The sequence below is a fragment of the Trichoderma evansii genome (assembly GCF_050947405.1).
Source record: "Trichoderma evansii strain SZMC 28006 chromosome Unknown GGI43scaffold_1, whole genome shotgun sequence".
Classification (NCBI taxonomy): domain Eukaryota; kingdom Fungi; phylum Ascomycota; class Sordariomycetes; order Hypocreales; family Hypocreaceae; genus Trichoderma; species Trichoderma evansii.
Window position 1 is genome coordinate 1,521,635 of NW_028145205.1, and position 15,252 is coordinate 1,536,886.

Genomic DNA, 15,252 nt, shown 5'->3' on the forward strand with positions numbered 1-15,252 from the left:
CTCTGTGTGATGGCGTTGGTAAAGTCATGCGTCCGTGGTATTCATAAAGGCTTGGGTAATTTTAATTCCATGGAATTTCATGATGTGCCTCTTATTAAGAGATATGAGAATGGATTTTGGAGCTTGTGCTAAATGTAAACAGCTATAAAATAAATAAATAAAATTTAATATATATAGGTACCTATATATATATAAGATCACTGCGCTTCCCCAAACTGATTATCCAACTTACTATCTTAGTTTGCCTAGATCCACGGCAGCTAAGGTGGTTGCGCTTTATCGATAAGGATAAGGCACCGGAGCTGGTAAAGCGTCACAGCGTCTGAACGCAGCTCTTTCTACCTTCAATTAATCCCTACTACGCTAGGCTCAACGCTCACGAGGTGTCCTGCCTCGAGCGCGGTTGCTGCTCAATCAGGCAGCTCTAAATCGCTTATAGTTATTATTCTATTGAATACGAGGATTCAGCTGGTGTTTTGCTTCTCTCGGCGGCCTCGATCCTGTAGCAACGCTGAGCTGTAACGCGCCGATTGACAAAGGTCAGTACGACGAACAATGGAGGCCAACAAAACAGATGGGCCCATAGGGTCAATTGATGAACCCGGCATCAAAGCTGAGGGTCAGCTCCTGCATACTATGCGTAGAGAAGTGGCAGAGCTACTGGGTAGACAGCAGACCAGCTTCCCAGGCGCCCAGCCTGTCAGTTTTGCCAGACAACATCTGGACGAATTGACCAAACAAGAGTAAGACAATCATCAACAGAGACCTAGATCTACTGAAATTAAATGGCTAACAAATTGCCAGCTACTACGTATGCGAGAAATCCGACGGAATCCGCTACCTTCTCTACTTGACCGAGGATGAGAACCAGGGGGAGGCGCATTACTTGATTGATCGCAAGAATGATTATTGGTACATCACTAATAAGAGCCTGCATTTCCCGCGCGAGACGGACGTCAGTGCTTTTCACACAGCAACGCTTGTTGATGGCGAACTGGTGTGGGACAAGCGAGCCGATGGAGGAACAGAGCCTCGATTCCTCGTTTTCGACTGTCTCGTGATGGATGGCAATAAACTTATGGACCGATCTCTTGATAAGCGGCTGGCTTATTTTAGAGAGCGGCTGTATACGCCGTATAAAAATTTGTTCAAGGACTATCCGGACGAACTACAATACCAGCCCTTTTATATGGAAATGAAGCCGTTTCAACTTGGCTACGGAATCGAGATGATGTTTAAGCAGATTCTCCCAGAACTAAAGCATGGAAATGACGGTCTTATTTTCACATGCCGGAATACGGCATACAAACACGGTACTGATCCTCACATTCTTAAATGGAAGCCGCCGGAAGAAAACACCATTGACCTACGGATGAGACTTACGTTCCCGACTGTTGAACCGGATGAATGGGAACGTAAAGAAGGCATTACAGAGCCTTTTATCGATTATGACAGCTTACCAAAGGCAGAACTCTTCGTATTCAAGGGCGACGGTCCGGAAAAATACGCTCGCTTCGATGACCTTTACATGACGGAAGAGGAGTGGGAGACGCTGAAAGGCTTGAATGACCCATTGAACGATCGCATCGTGGAATGTAACCAGGATGATCAGAGAAGATGGCGTCTTCTCCGCTTCAGAGACGATAAACACGAAGCAAACCATACGAGTACAGTTTCAAGCGTCCTGGAGAGTATCAAAGATCGTGTTTCAGTAAAGGACCTCTATGACGCTGCTGGTCGGATAAGAGACAGCTGGAAGGCCAGACAAGCACGAGAGAACCCGCGTGGCCAACGATAGAAATACATAGCTCACTTTAGTGGTTTCAAGTAGAATGCTCTTTTTGGGGGGGCGGAACCGCCCTTTTGCTTCGGCTTTGCTTGAACAAGGCCGAAAGGAAAGAGGCTTCAGTTTTGGGACGATGGGTATATATACCTCTAATTGGGTATGATGGCATTTGGAGTCCTATGAGTAGCATCTTTGGGACAAGATGAAGGCGTTTGGACAAGACTTTTTTTTTTTTTTGTTCTATCATTCCTTGATGATGGATGAGGTATTGTTTTTTCGATGGCTCTTAGTTCAAGATATCATATAGTTTACTGGGTTATATCTTCTTACTGGACTTTACATCTTCTGAAAACCAGAAAATTTGCAATTATATAACCTGTGATTCCTAACTGCGTAAGATTGCCCTGAAAAATTAAATAAAGGTTCATTCCTTATCTGATGGCCAGCCGACCACGTTTCATTCAGTTCCCCGTAAATGCCTTCAATTTGAAAATAAAGAAAATCGAAAAGTAAATTAGTCAAACCAGGTCTTTCCTGTGGACCTTCAATGCAGTTAAATACCTGTCCAAAGGTATCTCAAAGAGCATTGACTAAACAGATGCTCTTAAAGCATAGACATGACGGCCGCAATCGTCATGATAAGGCAAAGAGCGTGACTGAGCGTCTCCATGCCCTTGCTGCCGCCAGAGACGACAACTGGGATGGAGGGCATAATGATACTCGTTGCGGTGCCGGATGGGTAACCACTTGCGGTGCCGTTAATGCCAGAGAATACTGGTGGTATGTGGAAAGTAGTAGTAGGTGTGGCGAGCTGGCCACTAGTAGTGGTGATTGTCTCGGTGAGGACGCTCGGACGGAATGTCTGAGCGCCGGCTTTAGAGCTATCAGAGGAAACTGTCGAGGTACTCATCGTGGGCTCGGGGTAAGCACTTGTAACGGTGACGATGATAGGGGATGGAGCAGCGTCGATGGTGGTGACGGTTGTCCTGATGGTGGAAATAGCAGTGACTGTCACCAGCTCTAGGGCAGAAGAACTTGCTGAAGGACCCCAGAGGTCAGAGATAACGACGGTGACGAACGAAGTGACAGGTTCTGGGGTGAGAGATAGGCTGGTCTGAATTGCAGTGACAGTCGATGGATTGCCGGAGACAGTCGCATCTGGAAGGCCACTGGTGAGGGATACGTCGGTTAGGACATTAGTTATCGTGGATGGGTTTCCAGAGATTGTCACATCGGGTAATCCAGTTACGGAAATATCAACATCAATGACAGTCGACGGGCTGCCAGAAATAGTGGCATCTGGAAGCCCGCTGGTGTACGAGATATCAGTGTTGACGTTGGTGATGGTTGATGCGCCAGCAGTCACTGTAACGTCGCCGAGGACAGAGCTGGAAACCCAAGGGCCAGGGGTAGGCACGACGGTCACGGTGACAGTAACCGTAGTGCTGAAAGCTGAGCACACAGATGTCTCCGGAGTAGGAAGAACTAAAGTGGTCATAGTTGTAGTCTTGGTCACGACAGCCGGCTGGTATGGAGTGATGATGCTGTAAATGGTCGAGGTGGCCGTCTGGGTGCTATAACACGGCGTGAGAAGAAATATTTTCGTCAAGGACACATGGCTATACTTACGAGATTGGGATACTGGTGACAGAACCCACGGCTTTGGCTGCAAGGGACTGAGTTACGGCAGCGATAGAATCATCGTCAAGAACCAGCGTAACAACCTCAGCAGCAGAGTCAGACAAGGTCATATTCGTTTCGTGGCAGTCAACACCACGGCGACCAAGCTTGTGATCAACCATAGGGAGTGCCTCTTCGCTCGCAATAACAAATCCTCTCTGAGCTGCAAGCAGTTTTTCTAGGCCAGCTGTATAGGTCAGAATCATATAGCTTCTGCTCAGCGGGGGAGAAACATCATACCACAGTGAGCTGCCAGGAGGCTAATCACGAGAATTGCAGCGAGCATACAACCCCCAACGGCTGCGCCCATGAGGAACTTCATTTCCAGAAGATGCTTCTTAGCGTTTTGGAATGTGCTCATTTTCGGCTGAGGCACAACGCCGGACTCGGAATCTTTCATATTCGCCACTATAGAAAGTTGGTTAACTTTGCTTAAATAGAGGCTGAGAAGAGGGGCAGCATACTGAGAATGGTCTTGCGGAGTGCTTAAGTAGAATAACAAGACTGAAAATCACGATGTTAGCGAGAATCTGCTCTGGAACGGCCTGGTGATGGGAGTTACGGGAAGAGTTTGTCGGGAAGGGCAGCTCGAGGTGATACAGGCGTGACGTTGACACAGCAGAAGGGAAGAGTGGGAGAGTTTCATACCTGGCTAAGAAGCTTCAAGGGGTCTGAAGAGAGCAGAGAGAGAGAGAGAAATTGATTACTTTTGTAGTTGATAACGAACGAGTCTGCTGTATGTAGGTGAAGGAACAAGATGGGAAAGTGAAAGGAGAGTTGAAGTGATGAAATGTGCACGCCCTGCTTTTTCTTTTTCTTCGCTCAATCCTCTGAATCACATAGTAAACTTGAAGAAAAAAAAAAAAAAAAAAAATACACCAGGCACGCGTCAGTTGATTTCGTTTGTTTATCTGGGCACACCAGTGAATGGATGTCGAGGAGGTGCCTTGCCGGACCGGCAAACTGGCAACTTGGCACTTACAGCTGTTTGCCTACTCAACACCTACAAATGTGGCGATTTCACATTAATAATTAGTTTCTTTGTAGCTGGATAGATAGGAAAACTTTAGAATAGTCTCCCGTACGAGTTGTGGTGATGGAGATGTGAGTTTGAGAATGATAACAGCAAGCCTTTTCTACTACAATATTGGAGGAGGAAGGAAAGAACAATGACTGTATTAATATCAATGAACATATAGGAGAAAACTTTCAGATTCAAGTAATAGTGATATAACACAACCATTGCAAATTTTGTGACTGCTGTGATCATCGTGATGCCAGCCGACGCTGTATCTAATCATTCCTCCAGAATATGACAGCCGATAGTGACATACAGACCTTCTTGTACAACAATAATTGTCAGAACTCACGAGTACAATCATGGAACTCCGGCTCTGAGTAGATACCCGAATTGTGAAACAAACACGGTTGGTGATCCGTATAGGCTTGCTTGCGGCGCTAGATTACATGCGTATACAGCATCGAGTGGAAAGTTGCATATCATAACGGACTGCTGCAGCGCGATGTTTTCTGCTCACTAATAGAATCCATAGATAGACCAAGCTCAATGATTAGGGTACTCAATTCTCTGCGCGCAGTTGCTATAATCATTAACTTTTACAATACTATTCAACCTAGCCGTGTCAATCTTGCCAATTGAAAGCCAGCAATGAACGCAGCGTGCAAGTGTGGAAAGCCGGCAGCTTTCCTTAAGCATCGCCGTAAGTACTTAGGTACCTATGTGTATCTGCAATATATACTCTACTAGGCAGATTCCATGTTGAATGAAAGACGTAAGACAAGATCTAAAAATGGTACAAAGTCACATCATGTCGCACAGGACTGATGATGCTACATCAGGTAATATTTACAACAACTTCTTCACGGCGGGAGCGGCGGTGAAAAAATAAGGGGGCTCAGCAGCTTGACACTTTCATGTTGATTTCCAAACTTGCCCGACTAAAAATTCCATGGCCAAAATAAAATACACAGCTAGACAAGCCGAGAGTAGTCAAGCGTTAGAATAGAGCTGATACGGCTCAGTGGTAATACAGATTGCCTAAACACATTGCTCAAATAAAGACCTAGTGAGGACTGTAAATATTGTGATGCAACGAGTGTTTGGAGGTGTACATATACAGTATGCATTGACAGGCTAATATAGCGCCTGCGACCTCGACGTAAACACAAGCCTGGTGTCACCTTCGGGCTTACCGTCTCGCAGTGGCAATAGCAGCGCAGTTCCTGGCCTAGCAATAACGCGGGGCCACTCCGGAATATCTCCCATCGCGTCGCGTAACGGCGCTGGAGCTCCCCTCTAACTAAACTTCTGGTTCATGTGCCCTCCCGCAAATCGTTATCTTTGTGCATCATCCTCTTACGCCCAACGCCGGGGTAAGAAAAAAAAAATAATAACCAGAAAAAAAAAGTTGCCGAGAACCGTTGTCGCGTCCTCGAGCTAGGCAGTTACTCCTCTCTCTGTCAACAAACTATTTCTGACTGTGCGATGCTGTGACCCGCGCGCCGCAGCAGACGAACGACTTCGCGACCAGCCAATTAAGCGGACCTCGGGACAGGTTCGCCGCCTTTCGACAGCAACACGTCGCCATCTTTGTACCTGCGCAAACATGCGCTCTCGCCAATCCGCAAGAAGACGGTCGGCGCCGGCGCCAGTGGAGGAGGAGTCTCCCGCGCCGGCAGAGCTCCAAGAATCGAACCCGGAATCTGGTGGTGAAGCCGAATCTGAAGCAGAGCCCGAGGCGGAGCCGCAAGCTGCTGAGGGCGATTATGAGGGAGAGCATCGGAGTCTCCAGTTTAACGAGGAGCTGTCGTGGCGGCCTGCGAAGCCAATCCCCAGCGGCACTCTTCTGACTCGTCTGGAGAAGCTGTCAAAGGAGCTGGCAGACTTTGAACAAGGCGAGGTCGATCTGAGCTCGCTCAAGGATGTCTCTGCCCAGCTTGCGCATCGCAATCTGCTGCAGCATAAGGATAGAGGCGTCAAGGCATACACCGCCTGCTGTTTGGTTGATATCCTACGCCTGTTCGTCCCAGATGCCCCATTTACGGATGATCAGCTAAAGGTAGGCTCTCGCCAAGCCTTGGAATCGCCCTGGCTTGCTTGCTAATCTAATCATGCGTAGATGATGTTCGGCCTATTCGTAAAGGATATTCTACCGAGCCTCCAAGACCCTACGAATCCATATAACAGCCAACACAAATACGTTCTCATGTCTCTGACGGATGTCAAGAGTATTCTGCTTATTTCGGAAATCCATGGAGCCGACGACCTCTTGCTGCGCCTGTTCAATTCTACCTTTGATGGAGTATCTGCAAATGCCAAAGCTCCAGCTGAAGAGCAAGTTGCGAAGGATGTTGAAATTCACCTAACAGAGATGCTGATTCAGCTGATTGACGAGTCTCCTGGCAGTGTACCAGCGAGTGTTATTGACGCCATCATCAGCCAATTTTTGCGAGCTGCCCCTCCTGGCGGTGGCCGAAGCAAGGAGCAGAACGGCAAGCAATCGACGCTCCTCCACAAGACGGAACCAGCAGCCTATGTCATGGCCAAAGCTATTTGTAATGGATGTGCAGACAAGATGGCACGTTATGTGAGCCAGTATTTCAGCGATGTGATTCTCAATGCCTCCGGATTTGCAACCGCTGGAAATAGCAATCGCCATGGAGATGACTCAGACGAGGAAGATAGTCACGCAGGGCCTTCCGAGGCTGATCTGAAGAGCCTTCGCCAGGCTCATCTCCTTATCCGAGAGCTTTGGCGAGCAGCACCCGCCGTCCTCCAAAACGTTATTCCTCAGCTGGATGCTGAGCTGTCAGCCGATAACGTTCACCTCCGGCTTATAGCTACAGAAACGTTTGGTGATATGATATCTGGCATTGGAGCTGCAGGCCCACCACAGCCCCCCGTACTCGACCCCGCCGCATATCCCCCGATTAGACTGATGGACGATACTCCGACAGTTGTAGCTGAGGCCAATGTTCTCACCAAGCCATACTCCCCACAATCCTTCGCCCAGACACATCATGCGACCTATCGCAACTTTGTGGGCCGAAAAAACGACAAGACGGGAACTATACGAACCGCTTGGGTAACCGCCGTTGGTTACATTCTTTCTACTTCTGCCGGAGGAATTGGACTCAGCAGCCAAGAGGAAAGTGAACTAGTGAGAGCCCTGGTCGACAAATTAAACGACAGCGAAGAAAAGGTTCGTTTGGCAGCAGTCAAGGCAATTGAGCTCTTCGAATTCCGAGATATAGTCCTGAAACTGGGCATCATTGGCGGCGTAGAGAAAGAGGGTTCAGTCTTTGCAAGTCTTGCAGACCGATGTCGAGACAGAAAACCGGCCGTACGCGTCGAGGCCATGATCCTGCTGGGCAAATTATGGGCAGTTGGTGCTGGGGAGATTGCAGACGGACAGGAAGCTGTTACTGCCTGCCTCTCGGGTGTTCCATCGCGCATTATCAATGCGTTTTATGCTAATGATCCTGATCTTAATGTCCTTCTCGACCGCGTCATGTTCGAATGTCTGATACCCCTGAAGTATCCCCTCATAAAGGGCAAGGGGGCTAAGACCGCGGTTGCATCCTCACAAGGCAAAGCCGCGGCTGGCCAGGCTGACCAGGATAAGATACGAGCCGAGAGAATTTTGCTGATGCTCAAATCTCTCGATAATCCAGCACAGAAGGCATTCTTTGCCATGCAGGCGCGCCAGCCTCAATTTGCCAAGGGTGTTGAGATTTTCATCCAGCAGTGTGAGGCATACAACGGCGGAGTCATCGAAGCTAACGAAGACAAAGTCAAGGCTGGCCTCGCCAAAACCATGCAATGGTTTGGTGCCTACTTTCCCGATCCGTTGAAGGTTCGCAGCGACCTTCAAAAGTTTGTAAAGCTCAACGAGCGCCGTAGCTACCAGCTCGTCAAGTACGCGATTGAGTCTGAAAGCGACTTCAAGACCGTGAGACGCGCAATCGCCGAGCTAATCACGAAAATCTCGGCAAGCTCCTCCGGTGCTAGTTCTCTGGACACACTAATTCCCTTGTTGTATCGGTCAAGCTGCCTCATGTTCAATCGAAGCCACTTGGCCACTATCATGGATTACTCAAAGAGTGATAAGAATGGCTTCGCTGCCGTGGCGCATCAGGTGCTTAACGACATATCTCAGCGAAACCCCGATATCTTCAAAGCTCATGCCGAAGAACTGCGGAAAGAACTTATCCAGAAAGCTCCAACCGAAACTACCAAAACTCAGGATGCCTCTGTTTGCGACATTCTTAAGGCCTACTCATCTTATGCGAAGAGGTATCCCGAGGACGTCAAATATGATAAGACCTTCACCCAGACACTCATGAACTACGCTCTCTATGGCGTTCCCATCAAGACACCCAAGTACGCTATCAACGTCCTCTTGGCGAAGAACGACGATAAGAGCAAGGTGACAGCCACAACTCTTTTACGCAAGGTGATGGCAAACTTGAAGTATGGAGCGCCTCACTTTCTCAATAAGCTGGCTACTATTAGTCAACTGGAGCGTTTGGCGCCGACTGTTACCGTAGACTCAGACGACGCAATCAACGATATAACCATAAAGAAGATTCTGCACGAAGTCCGAACCGAGGCCGGGGAAAAAGATCCGTCTTGGGTTGATGATGCCGACATGGATGAGGAGCTCCAAGCGAAGAGTCTTGCCATAAGAATTCTAGTCAATCGAGCTCTTGCTACATCGACAGATTCCGATGCAGAGGTGCGGATCAAGCCCATCTTCAAGCTCCTTAAGACCTATGTCGTCGCGGAGGGCGAGCTGTCTAAAGTAAAGGACACCCCCAAACACCACAAAAAGCGTCTTAGGCTTTTGGCAGGTCTCATGATTCTGAAGCTCTGCACTGTGAAAAAATATGATGATCAGTTTGACCATGCAGGCTTTAATAAGCTTGCGGAGCTCGTTCAAGATTCCGAGCTCCAGGTACGCCGTCGTTTTATGGACAAGCTACAAAATTATCTCACTCGAGGGAAACTACGCGCGCGTTTTCACACTATCCTCTTCCTGACAGCTTTCGAGCCTTTCCCAGAACTCAAAAATCGTGTAGAAACCTGGCTCCGATCACGAGCTCGATATTACGCCCAGAATGAGCAGCAGATCATGGAAGCCCTTATGGGAAGACTTATCCCATTATTGGCTCACCATCCAGACTATAGCCCAGACGAAGCTGACTTGGTTGATTTTGCAAACTATTTCCTCTTCTATCTGGGTGCAGTTGCTACCGAGGGAAACATTTCTTTAATTTACAAATACGCCGAGAGGGTGAAACAAACGCGTGACGGCATTGACCCGGAGAAGAGCGAAAACCTTTACGTATTAAGCGATCTGGCCCAGACATTGGTTCGTAAATACCAGGAGAGGAAGAATTGGAGCTTCCAGGCTTGGCCAGGCAAAGTTGGTCTGCCTACGGGGCTATATACAGCTCTTCCGTCCAGCGAGGTCGCTCAACATATTGCGCAGAAGCAGTTTATTCCGGAGGAGCTAGACGAAAAGTTAGATGATTTAATTCGAGTAATGGACCGAAAGAAGGTATGGCCATAACGCGCTTTATTAATCAACAAACAGTTGAATGATGCTAACACGATTCTCCAGAAACGAAAGTCAATACATGAATCAGCAGACCATCCAGCAAAGAAAACCAAGACTCAGATGAAGACTGTTATCAGAGGAAAGCCAGGCGCAAAAGCCAAGTCGACCAAAACCCCTGGCAAGAAGCCCACAAAGCCCAAAGCGGCCCCCAAGGCTAGAAAATCAGAATCTAATATTCCTGAGAGTGAGCGACGGCGCAGTGGCCGCTCTCATAACATCTCAACTTATGCAGAGCGTAATGATGAAGAAGACGAAGAAGAAATGCTGGAGGGTGTTGCGGAATGGGAATACGGTAATGAAGATGACAGCGAAGGCGCATCTGAGCAGGAAGAAAGCGGCAACGAAGACAACTCTGATGCTTCTGAGCCAGAAATTGATGAAGCTGAGGCCGAAGCTGAAGAAGCCGCCGAGGAAGATAACGAGGAGTCCGAGCCAGAGCAGCCGCAGCCAAAGAGCAACGGAAGGAAAATCGCTACTCCCAGGGGCAGAGGAAAAGCAGGACCAGCCGTCAAGGCCAGCGCCTTGGCAACAGCCAGGACAAGCACGCGCTCTACTCGCGGACGGCCAACGAGGGGAGCATCGGACATGGATGTAGATGATGATGACGAGTGAAAAATATGTATGTTAGGAACTTGAATTTTTTCTGCTTGGAGATGAGAATGATCCTTTTTTTTTATTACTCCTTGGGTTTTTCTTTCGAGAAGGAATTGTGTTCTTTTGAAGAAGACAAAATTGTTCATATTAGCCCCCTCTGATTTATTCATAGCTTCGTCTTCGTTATCTTTTGTTGGTTCTCTCTGTATTTCGGGGATTCTTATCAAAGCACTGGATGTGGGCAAGCTTTTTCTTTTTGCTCTTATTACCTCCTTTTGCTCCCTTTTGAATTTGTTTCAAGCCGGTTTACCCTTCTTGTATGATGAATAATGAAGGAGAGGGGAAAAGAGAATGATAACTTCATGGAGGTGGGGAACACTTGATGTAAGCCGTTTGCAATGTTATATATCCCAATGTTTCCTTATTTTTTGGGCATAGAAAATAAAATTGTGAAGGATTTTTCTTCCTTTTTTTTCCTTGCATTTGTAGTGGAAGTATGGTTCCCTGTAAATTTGTCTTTGTAAAGAGAGCTATGCACTTCAGAAGGCTTGTAGTAGCCTTGACTGCGTGCCATGTAACACTCTCTGTTAATATATATTTCAATCACAAGGTGAATGGTTTTCTCGCAGTATTGCCAGCCTTCTTGAAAGTATATTCACTGATCCGCCGTCTTATTCCTAAATTGACAATAATCTTTCCAAGCAACAATAAGAAGAAAAACCTTTCTCTACACCAAAGCAACACTTGTTTAATACAATAAGCATACTGTTTTTTCTCCTCTTTTCTCCGCCCCCATATATCTACCAAGACCAAAAAGGTCGTCATAGTTTTGCTCTTGGGCTGTCATGTAGCACGTTATTCAAGGTCCACGCCCTTCCATTACGCTCATCCATTAATCCTTCCTTCGGCCTCCATGCTCTCGCTCTCATTAAGTTGATTATGACGCCGATGAGGATCCTCCAGCATTGCCCTGAGACGCTAGCCGGGCCCTAACCTTTTCACGATGCCCAGAGAATTTGAGATGGGCCTCGAACTTTTGCGCTGTCATGTCTGGGCCAGGGGTATAAAGCTTTGTTGTGCAGTCCAGACAGCGGATGCGAGGAAGCCAAGCATATTTGACGCCTTCTGGCATGGGCTGTGTTTGAATGGGCAGCTCCGTGACCGGGTCAAGATGTGAGTATTTCATGATGGCTTCGAACCTATCACCGTTGGGATACTGTTTTTCGAGCTCCTTTAATGACTGTACAAGCCATTCAGGTGGAGGAGGCTGTTGGGAGAACGCGATGTGAGCTGATTACTATTTATGTCAGGGGATATTGGGTTGTTTGATGAAACTTACTGCTGGGGGAGGAGATTGACCGGGAATGAGCGGTGGCGCGGGCAGGCGGCCTATCTGGCCAGGAGGAACGGCCCCTGAAGCGCCTGCTGGCTGAGGCGCAGGGGCTGAAGAGGACGAAATAGGAGCTGGAACAGGTGTCATCGCTTTGGGCTTTGGTGGAGCTGTGAAAGTTGGTGTTCTCGTGTTGGATGTTGAACCTGGGGTATCGGGTGGTACTGAGGAAGTCAAGTCGCGATAATCGCCCCTCATGACTCGCCTCAGCTTTTCCCTGTTGTTGATTCTCAGCGTCACCCATAAGTCCGTACGCTCTTCCGTTTCCTCACGGACGCGACGAGACGTCCTAGTCTCATGATGATGACTGGATATATCTGGAGTTTCTGACCGACCCAGGTTGGCCATTCTTTGTTGGGCGGCAGTTGCAGCGCCGCGCATATTTCTTGTACGAGCTGTGCCAGCCATATTTGAGGGCGCAGGAGACTCAGGTGCTGAATCCTCGCTTTCTTCGGACTCTGATATCCCATCATCACGGGCGGGCCGCTTCCTGGGGGGACCTGCCACCCTCTTGTACAGCCTGCTTTCCTCGATGTTTGACGCAGCACCAGGGAGTACAGACGAGACAATGAGCGTACGGATGGTACGTTGCCTATCTTTGAGGTCAGGAAGCTGCGGTCCACCTCTTCGGTTAATCGACCTCTTCTGCCGACGCTGGTCACGAGAAAAGACGGTTTCGTTCCTCTCTAAATCGGCTTCGCTCATTTCATACAGGTACGGGGCGTATTCCTTGGCTTGTTGCTGCGGGCGGAAAACAGTTTGCAGGGGTGTCTGTAGGAAAGCAGCTACCAGGTCTGAATCTTCGACCGGCCTGCCATCGAATGGGTGGCCAATGCTGTAGAGACTCTTGGTGAAGAGCTGCGACTGCTCGCGGATACAGTGGGCAATTGCTGTCGTAAATTCTCCAGACAGAGAAAGATCTCGAGTCATGCTGGCAGCAAATTCTTCCGGTGAGTTACTTGGGTTGTTGATTTCCCATTCAAACTGATCGACCAGTGTGTGCTGTCCGATGGTGATGTTTAGCTTGACCAGAATGCGCATCTCATCGTTCTTATAGGCTGAATAAGGGAGCTCTGGGTCTAGCGAGTCTTCTTCGGAATAGGCGAAAGGGTAAAAGTCATTGAGCTGCTCCCGCATCTGCTGCACGACTTGCTCATAGACAGGCTGTGAGGCAGGGGGTTTCAGGCCCATGTCTTCGACCAGCTGCGCAGCGAACAGCTCGACAGCCAAAAGACGCTCGTGTAAATTCCATGTGAAGGTGTCGCGCAGCTTAACTCTGTCCCACTCCACATCCAGCCTCAGTGGCACTAAATCTTCATGCTGCTCTGCCTGCTTGAGCATATCCTTTCGGCTATATTTCAAGGGTGGTGTTGATCGGTGACCGGGGCGAGGCTTCTGTGACGGATACACGACTCGGGAGGGGCCGTGGCTCTCTGTATATCCATTGGCGTACCCATTGTAGCCTTCGCCGTATAATCTGCTGGGAGGGAACCATTGCTGATATCCGTTGCGAACGTTTCGGTATTCGTTAATCATCTCACGCATTTCGTGTGACGATTTCATTGTCTGGTTGAGTTGCTGGCTGAGGGCAGACGCGGCTATGGAGTCGCGCATCGTGTAGCGCTCAACCATCAACTTGTCGAAGGACTCCTTCGTGCGCACGGGGATATCAGAGGCCCCTGGCTTGGACACCGCATCTTTGGTATCGTCAGACGCCGAGACCGACGTCGCGGCCGACGCCGTGCCTGTCGCTGGAGCCGGCATTGATGGCTGAACCGCGGCCATGGTGGAGTGGTCCTGATCTCGTCGCGAGCGCTGGCGCTGCCGAGTCGCCGCAGCGGTGCGACTTGTGGATCGACGTTCGAGTGCGTTGGACTGGAGGTTAGTTTCCACCCGAGATACGTCGTGGCAGCAGTGGCGGCAGTGGTTGTTGGAGAGTTGCGCTATAGGTCAAGGAGACTTGGTGTTCGGGTGGTTGTGGACAAGATTCTAATCGTAGCAGCGCGAATGAGTGCAGTTCCTGATAATTAATGCTAGTGGGAAGAACTACCTACTTGGTACTAGGTGCAAGCGCGCTAGTACTAAGACGCTGGCCAATCTGGTCGCGGCTGCTCTCCAAATAATACTCGGATGACTGACTAACTCAGTTGACCAATCCCGTGCAGCCGGATCGATTATTAAATACACAATGTACCAAGATCTCAGAACAGCAAGCCAAAAAAAGCAGCCGCTGGATAATACAGCCAATAGGCTGCCGTCAGCAAAGTGCGTTTCCCCGGAGATCAACCGATGGAGCCAACACTACATGCTTTCATATGATCATATTACTCAAAGCAGTGATACGATACGTAGTATTTCCAGATTGCGTGACATCCTCGAGCTATTGAATTGATAATGCAACATGTACTCCCAATCGTATGCATGGCGTTATTAACGAACAAATTATTAATACCTAGGTCGTGGATGAAGCGCGAAGATTTAGCACCATTGCAGCTGCACAGGCTTTATAGCTGTTTGTTAACATACCCTGCAATCGTCTCGCAGACGGCCAATGAGGACGCAGTGATCAATTATACGCCAGATTCAAAGACTGCGGAGTAGTAGGAAGCCGAACATTATCCACAGTATTTCTACATATGCAGATTTAGGTAAGTAGCACGACAAGGACCAGGGCCTTCTGTTACTTTGGGTGGTGGTCGTTCTTAAGCATAGGCGCTATGAGGAACTGGTGACGTGCGTCTCGTCTTATGCCCTAACATGGGCTGTCAAGTGATGCAACACACTTTTACGCCTCGGCTCCGTCTCTACAACCTTGCTGTGTCCGGCCACAGCTTGTTTTATACGCAAGTAAAAATCCCAAGCTACAAATTTCAACCATAGGAATCTCGACTTTGATGTACAAGAGATGGATACCTAGGTAGATAGAGATTAGATAAGAAGTTGCTGTCTGCTTGCGGTAATGTTTGCTTGGCTACTGGCGCATAAAATATGTGCGTCAGAACCGCCGTAAAGCCAAAACCAAAACAAAGACGAACCCACTCCGGCACATCGCTCGCCCAATCGTCGAGCTCGGCAGAAGTGAAGTAGCGCCCTGGCAGCCTGAACAATCGCCCAGGGCCTTCGTACTGCGCCTTGACAGCTGAATCCAGAGCACAGCT

General features: G+C 48.7%; 3 protein-coding genes across 3 annotated transcripts; 2 read left to right on the forward strand and 1 right to left on the reverse strand.

Moving 5' to 3' along the window:
- Window positions 1-327: 327 nt before the first annotated feature.
- Window positions 328-2,138, forward strand: GGI43DRAFT_390430 (mRNA guanylyltransferase). The gene is made up of 2 exons (XM_083204316.1): window positions 328-743; window positions 805-2,138. The coding sequence occupies exons 1-2, from the start codon at window positions 556-558 to the stop codon at window positions 1,796-1,798; spliced, it is 1,182 nt and encodes a 393-aa protein (XP_083066130.1). The 5' UTR covers window positions 328-555; the 3' UTR covers window positions 1,799-2,138.
- A 3,597-nt stretch (window positions 2,139-5,735) lies between these two features.
- Window positions 5,736-11,170, forward strand: GGI43DRAFT_390432 (sister chromatid cohesion factor PDS5 domain-containing protein). Its single transcript, XM_083204317.1, has 3 exons — window positions 5,736-6,546; window positions 6,607-10,050; window positions 10,114-11,170. The coding sequence occupies exons 1-3, from the start codon at window positions 6,094-6,096 to the stop codon at window positions 10,720-10,722; spliced, it is 4,506 nt and encodes a 1,501-aa protein (XP_083066131.1). The 5' UTR covers window positions 5,736-6,093; the 3' UTR covers window positions 10,723-11,170.
- Window positions 11,171-11,335: 165 nt separating this feature from the next.
- GGI43DRAFT_390434 (SWI/SNF chromatin-remodeling complex subunit SNF5) lies at window positions 11,336-14,094 on the reverse strand. Its single transcript, XM_083204318.1, has 2 exons — window positions 12,044-14,094; window positions 11,336-11,971 (listed from the first exon to the last, which is right to left on the reverse strand). The coding sequence occupies exons 1-2, from the start codon at window positions 13,877-13,879 to the stop codon at window positions 11,642-11,644; spliced, it is 2,166 nt and encodes a 721-aa protein (XP_083066132.1). The 5' UTR covers window positions 13,880-14,094; the 3' UTR covers window positions 11,336-11,641.
- Between the last annotated feature and the right edge of the window lie 1,158 nt (window positions 14,095-15,252).

Excerpts from the sequence above, each read along its gene's own strand:
- GGI43DRAFT_390434 (XM_083204318.1), bottom strand. The coding sequence starts at position 13,879 with ATGGCCGCGGTTCAGCCATCAATGCCGGCTCCAGCGACAGGCACGGCG. Across the intron at positions 11,972-12,043 it reads GTCAATCTCCTCCCCCAGCA|CCTCCTCCACCTGAATGGCT; the intron begins GTAAGTTTCATC and ends TTCTCCCAACAG.
- GGI43DRAFT_390432 (XM_083204317.1), top strand. The coding sequence starts at position 6,094 with ATGCGCTCTCGCCAATCCGCAAGAAGACGGTCGGCGCCGGCGCCAGTG. Across the intron at positions 6,547-6,606 it reads TTACGGATGATCAGCTAAAG|ATGATGTTCGGCCTATTCGT; the intron begins GTAGGCTCTCGC and ends AATCATGCGTAG. Across the intron at positions 10,051-10,113 it reads GAGTAATGGACCGAAAGAAG|AAACGAAAGTCAATACATGA; the intron begins GTATGGCCATAA and ends ACGATTCTCCAG.
- GGI43DRAFT_390430 (XM_083204316.1), top strand. The coding sequence starts at position 556 with ATGGAGGCCAACAAAACAGATGGGCCCATAGGGTCAATTGATGAACCC. Across the intron at positions 744-804 it reads GACGAATTGACCAAACAAGA|CTACTACGTATGCGAGAAAT; the intron begins GTAAGACAATCA and ends ACAAATTGCCAG.